The sequence below is a fragment of the Sphaeroforma arctica genome (assembly GCF_001186125.1).
Source record: "Sphaeroforma arctica JP610 unplaced genomic scaffold supercont1.665, whole genome shotgun sequence".
NCBI lineage: Eukaryota > Ichthyosporea > Ichthyophonida > Sphaeroforma > Sphaeroforma arctica.
Window position 1 is genome coordinate 25,063 of NW_014039893.1, and position 7,159 is coordinate 32,221.

A 7,159-nucleotide genomic window follows, 5' to 3' on the forward strand; every position below is an offset into this window, starting at 1 on the left:
ATTGATTCAGCATGACAGAGTTCTATTTATAGAGCACATAAAGCGTGCATCAATGCATAACGACATAGTTGTATTTGTAGAGCCACCCCTACATCACAGAGTGCATCTGTCCCTTTGTTTAGGGTTTTCGTGTTTTGGTGGTACATGTGATGTAACGTTGGCTGCAACGGTGTGTGTGGCCTTGTGATGGTGTCGTCCGTAGTGCGGCATAAGGCTGTGCCTTGGTTTTGGGTACACGCTGAGTGTGATTTAAAGTTTTAGGGTTTTAGGGCTAAACCCTAAAACCCTACCACGGGTTGTGTGGCATTGAGCTGACAAGGTGTCTAGTGCCGTGTAGTGAGTGCTGTCTCTTGGCTTGCACCGTAGCCATGCTGTGTTATATAAACCCTTAACCCTAAACCTGAGACCCTACCCTTGCAGTCATGTCGTAGCGTGGACTGCAACAACCGCTTACCTTCAAGCAGATGACCTGTGGGGTTGCATGGGTTAGACACCATCACACCTCCCAGGCCCAATTGAAGGATTTGTCTGTGAGAGTGAGAGTGTGAGTGTGTATGTGAGAGGGGGCGGGGAGAGAAAGTGTGTGTGTGAATAAGAGGGGTTTTTGTGGTTTGGGACAATGTATGTATGTATGTATGTGTGTGTGTGTGTGTGTGTGTGTGTGTGTGAATGAGAGGGATAAGAGTGCAGCTGTATGTAAGGTGCAGATTAACATGCACTCGAGAGTTAGGAGGTTGTGCGATGTTGCACCCAGACACAGTCAGTTGAGTGCACACACTCCTTGATCTATGTACCATCACTAGGACAATCGAACTGTACACAAAACCCTAAAACATATAGTATGAAATGTGGGTCAGAGTCGACCTACAACGCAAAGCCATGGAGAGCTTAGGGTTGTAGGGTTGCAGGATTTAGGGTTTATAAGCCTTAGTACTAGTTGTAGGGTTGTAGGGTTTAGGTTTATAAGCCTTAGTGCTAGAACTGTGCAGAAGAAAGGGACGTTGACAGCGCATTCGGTTCTCTTTGTATGTGCACAGACCACAAGACACTCGAAACCCCTAAACCCTAAAACTAAAAATTGGCAACACACTTGCACCTTTTTAGAAGACATGTTGTTTATGACTAGAAGATATAGAATCATGCGACATATATAACTATAAATATACGACATGAAACTATACGACATATACACACACCACAACACACTCGAAAGTGGCAACACACTTGCGCGTGGGAAGAAGAGATGTTGTTTATGACTAGAAGATATAGAATCATACGACATATATAATTATAAATATACGACATGTAACTATACGACATATTTAGTTAGAAGTATGAGACATATATTTAAATGACATAGGAGTATACGACATGTACAATTATAACTATAAGACACACTTATATGACATACATAAATATAACTAAACGACATATAACTATACTACATCTAACTATACAATATATGTAAATAATATTATAAGGCATGTAACTATACGACATACACAATTATAACAATCCGATATAAACTAATACGACATGTAACTATACGACATATATAATTATACTATGAGACATATAACTATACGACATATTAAATTTAGATATACGACATACAGTTATAAGACACAACTATACGACATACATAAATAGTACAATAAGGCATATAACTATGCTACATATAACTATACGACATAAAACTAGACGACATATAACTATACGACATACATGAATATAACTATACAACATATATAAATATATAACCACTAAAACATATATAATTATAACTATGAGAAATGTAACTATACGACATACACAATTATAACTATACGACATTCATAAGATAGACTGTTAAACAGGTCATAACAATACGACATACACAGTTATAACTATACGACATACATACGATATACTGTTTCTCAGGTCATAAATATACGACATCTACAGTGATAACTATACGACATACACAGTTATAACTATACGACATACACAGTTATAACTGTACGACATACATACGATATACTGTTCAACAGGTCATAACTATACGACATACACAGTTATAACTATACGACATACACAGTTATAACTATACGACATACACAGTTATAACTGTACGACATACACAGTTATAACTGTACGACATACATACGATATACTGTTCAACAGGTCATAACTATACGATATACACAGTTATAACTATACGACATACATACTATATACTGTTCCTCAGGTCACATAACGACATACTGTTCTAGCTGTGCAGGGGTGACGTGTGTGGCGCCCTTATCCTTTGCAATTGGAATAGGATTGATTCGTCTGGAGAGGAGAAATGAGACCAAACAACTCACCAATGAGTGGAATGTGCATCAGAGGTGTATGTGACACACACTGTTTTAGGATTTTAGGGTTCAAAAACTCTAAACCCTAAAAGACTGTTCCCATACAACTGCGGTTATCACAACCATGTACGTATGCGAAGGGCTGCTAAAGCCTCTGGTCTTGATGAAAACGTATGCGTCACTGAACACTCGCAGGGTTTTGGGTTTAGGGTTTTAGCATACCCTACGTCTTTTCCAGAGCAGATACACATGTATTAATATAACGGAAGGCTTTTCAAAAATACACATGTGGTCATTAATAAGCTATTGATGAGACTACTGATTGTTTCAGTCCATTATATCTTATACTCATGCATGTTTATGCTTGCGTTTACCAATACGGATACATGTGACACGAACGAGGAAACCATCCATATATGCACATGCATACGACACACACACACAAACATATATATATATATATATATGTGCGTGTATATATATATATATATATATATAATATATGTGCGTGTATATATATATATATATATACATATATATATATGCGTGTGTGTGTGTGTGTGTATGTATACATTTATGTTTATATGTATATATATACATATACGTACACATATGCATATACGTACACATATGCATATACATATACATATACATATAATATACATATATATATATATACTCATCCGACATAAGCATCGCTACATGGCACATCCTACATGCCTATCGAGTGCTTCGACATACTCAGTAGATCGCATAGACCTAATTACTCTCTGAGATCGATACATTGCCCACCTCAAAAGTGGAGTGTATCAACCCGATTCCAAGGTCTTTAAGGGTATCAGGATTTTTAGGGTTCTAGGGTTTGGCACATACTTGAACAGACCCAGCAGCTCTTCGTAGGCCGTGTAGTCAGGCACTCCATAACCCACATTCAGTGAATTCTGCGCAGATACGGAGGTTACAGCCCATGGCATGATCAATGCGAACGCCTCTCATTGATTATGTGTATGTGGTATTGTTATATTGATTGTGTGTGTGTGGTATTGTTATATTGATTGCGTGTGTGGTATTGTTATATTGATTGTGTGTATGTGGTATTGTTCTATTGATTGTGTGTGTGTGGTATTGTTATATTGATTGTGTGATGGTATTGTTATATTGATTGTGTGTGTGTGGTATTGTTATATTGATTGTGTGTGTGATGGTATTGTTATATTGATTGTGTGTTTGGTATTGTTATATTGATTGTGTGTGTGTGGTATTGTTATATTGATTGCTTGTGTGGTATTGTTATGCTCATGTTTCTCATTGATTCCTTGTTTACAGCACACCTTACATACACGAACTAGTATACATCGATATGACGTCCTTAGACGTGAGAGTATACGTAAATGGGATGTCGTCATTTATATATACATAAACACATTTACATATACATACAATTACTTAGCACATTTACATATACATCCACATACACATCAGCATATTTACACCCATTGGAAAAACACAATCCACAAAATGAACACACCACAAACGCACTCACCCAGACAACCCATGACACACAACCGTACACACCACAAACTAAAAAACCTAAAACCATAGACCCTAAATCTGGCCACACCACCTACCAGACAGGCCATGACGCGTGTAATGCCTGCTCTACCCCCAGGAATGATACACACATTGTCTTTTGTGTACTTGCTAGTGCTATCCATGCGGTACAGCTGTGGCAGACGGAGTGAGGTTGTGTACAAGAGTGAAGGTAGTGTAAGAGTAGTAGTTACATCTGTGAGTATAAGTAGTACAGGTGACATGTATGGGAAGTGGTATTCGTTACATCTATGAGTATACGTAGGATAGGTGACATGTATGGGTGTGAGTAGTATTCGTTGCATCTGTGAGTATAAGCAGTAATAGTTACATCTGTGAGTATATGTAGTATAAGTGACATATATGGATGTAAGTAGTATTCGTTGCATCTGTGAGTATAAGCAGTATGGGTGACCTGTATGGATGTAAGTGGTATTCGTGGAATCTGTGAGTATAAGTAGTATAGGTGACATATATGGGTCTAAGTAGTATTAGTTACATCTGGTCTGCGCCCACTCAACCAATTGGATGACTGCGCATGCGCGTGTGTTGTAGTGTGTGTATGTGCATATACCTTATAGTGTGTGTGTGTGTACATATCTTATAGTGTGTGTGTGTGTGATATAGTATGCGCGTGTGTGTATTATAGTGTGTGTATTATAGTGTGTGTGTTGTAGTGTGTGTCATAGTATGTGTGTGTGCGTGTCTAATAGTGTGTGTGTGTGTATTATAGTGTGTGTGTGTGTATTATAGTGTGTGTGTTATAGTATGTGTGTGTGTGTGTATTATAGTGAGTGTGTATTGTAGTGTATGTGTTATAGTATATATGTGTGTGTGTATTATAGTGTGTATTGTAGTGTGTGTGTTATAGTATGTGTGTATGTGTGTATTATAGTGTGTGTGTATTATAGTGTGTGTGTATTATAGTGTGGTTGTTATAGTATGTGTGTGTTGTACGTGCCTGGTTGTAGTGTTCGGCTACAGCTTCGCACAGTTCAGGGAGTCCTTGCACAGGTGCGTATTCCTGGTGCTCGATGTCGAACTCCACTGATGTCAGTCGCTCTGGCTGGTTGGGTAGAGTGCCACTGTGTGGGGGGGGAGGGGGGGGTCTATATTGTGGGGAGTGTTTTAGGGTTTAGGGGTTTCAAGGTTTTAGAAGTCCTTAGTGTGTAGGTGTAGGTCGGTTGAAGCGAGGAGTAGGGTTTATATGTATGTGATAAAAGAGCATGAACTAAGACCTTAAACCTCTTAAGGGTAGAGGGTGCAAACTTTGATTAAGGCATATGTCACATACATATAACAACACAACCATCACATACAAATACTAACATACCTGCATGCAACACAATCACACACACACTACAAACATACATGAAACAAAACACACACATACTACAAACATATATCAATAAAGCACACTCACACACTACAAACACGCATGAAATAAAGCACACACACTCTCTGTCTCTCAGTTGAATATGACGAAGGCAACACAGATAGGTGTAATGTCATCCCAGATAGGTGGCTGTGACAGACGGTCATAATCTTCACAGCAGAAGTATACAAACACACCTGCGCACAGGAACTGTATGTCATTTGGTCACCGGAGACGTACGCTCACAGATGAAGGAATAAACATGCACATTACACACAATCTCAACTCAGCCAGTCACGCAACTATACACTTACGCCGATAGTAACACAGTACAAGCAGATGAGGTAGACTACACAGTACAATCAAATGAAGGACTTAACTGGTGTAGCCACTACGTGCACATGTATAAACAGACATCTCTCATACCAAATAGGGTTTTAGGGTTTTATCTCATACCATTCGGGTGCGCCTTGGCCCATATTAGCCCAGTCTGGTGCATCAGGATGGTACCCCATCTCCACAGCACGCGATGTGGCATACTGTGTTGTGTAGGAGAAAGCATGTCTCAGTACAGAACATACATCTCATATCAGATATATAACATACATCTCTTATCAGATATATGATATACATCATATATCAGATATATAACATATATCTCATATCAGATTTATAATATACATCATATATCAGATATATAACATATATCTCATATCAGATATATAATATACATCATATATCAGATATATAACATACATCTCATATCAGATATATAATGTACATCATATACCAGATATATAACATACATCGCATATCAGATATATAATATACATCATATATCAGATATATAACATACATCTCATATCAGATATATAGTATACGTCATATATCAGATATATAACATACATCTCATATCAGATATATAATATACATCATATATCAGATATATAACATACATCTCATATCAGATATATAATATACATCATATATCAGATATATAATATAAATCTCATATCAGATATATAACATACATCTCATATCAAATATACTGCGCCTGTAGTAGTTGGCTTCCCCCCTAAGGTCAAAGATGAGTAAACCCTATCCCATTCTGTCGTACGTCACACATCAGGGCTGGTCGTATTATGATGTGAACCCGAGCTAAACCCTAAAACCCTAAAACCGAGGATTTAAACTCATATGCTCAATCACGCATGCGGGCAGTCACGAAAACGTATACACCACTTACAATGACATCTGATTCATTCACGAAAACACTTACACCACTTACAAAGGCAATTGTGCCAGTCACGTAAACGTTTACACCACTTACAATGACACCTGTTTTTGGAACCTTCCGGAAGTGCTTGCCTGTGAATGTCGGGTTCTCTAGAAATTGGAAACGGAATTGCAACAAATAATGAGCGCTTTGGCACAAATTTGAACCACGAAAAAAAATGGATTGCCCAAAAAAATACCGAGGCGCAGCAACGGAAGAATACGTAGGAATGGACGATATACTGTTAGCACTAGATATGCCTAAGTGTGATTTTGGAATGTGTCCGAAGCAATACGCAACGAGTACCGAACAAAGAACACCACCTCCGGTCACGATGCATGACCGCGACCAATAATCTTGTATATAAAGTAATGTGTACTTTGAACATTCCTGTGTATAAAGGGATGTGTACTTCGACCGTCCAAGTATATAGATATATATATATATGTATAGATATAGATATAGATATAGATATATATATATATATGTGTGTGTGCAAGTAATTATGTATGTATGTATGTACGTATATATATATATATATATATATATATGAATGTGTGTGTTGTTGATGTGCGTGTGAGC

At 37.8% G+C, this 7,159-nt stretch overlaps 1 protein-coding gene across 1 annotated transcript in view; it reads right to left on the minus strand.

The window, feature by feature from the left end:
• Positions 1 to 323: 323 nt before the first annotated feature.
• Positions 324 to 7,159, minus strand: part of SARC_07920 (hypothetical protein) — a gene marked incomplete at both ends in the record, with an annotated part of 8,047 nt that continues 1,211 nt past the window's right edge. The window contains 7 exons of the mRNA XM_014298120.1: positions 324 to 528; positions 2,245 to 2,313; positions 3,210 to 3,277; positions 3,965 to 4,060; positions 4,888 to 5,011; positions 5,758 to 5,840; positions 6,632 to 6,687. Of these exons, the coding sequence (XP_014153595.1) occupies positions 324 to 528; positions 2,245 to 2,313; positions 3,210 to 3,277; positions 3,965 to 4,060; positions 4,888 to 5,011; positions 5,758 to 5,840; positions 6,632 to 6,687 (701 nt within the window). The remainder of the gene's footprint in view (positions 529 to 2,244; positions 2,314 to 3,209; positions 3,278 to 3,964; positions 4,061 to 4,887; positions 5,012 to 5,757; positions 5,841 to 6,631; positions 6,688 to 7,159) is intronic.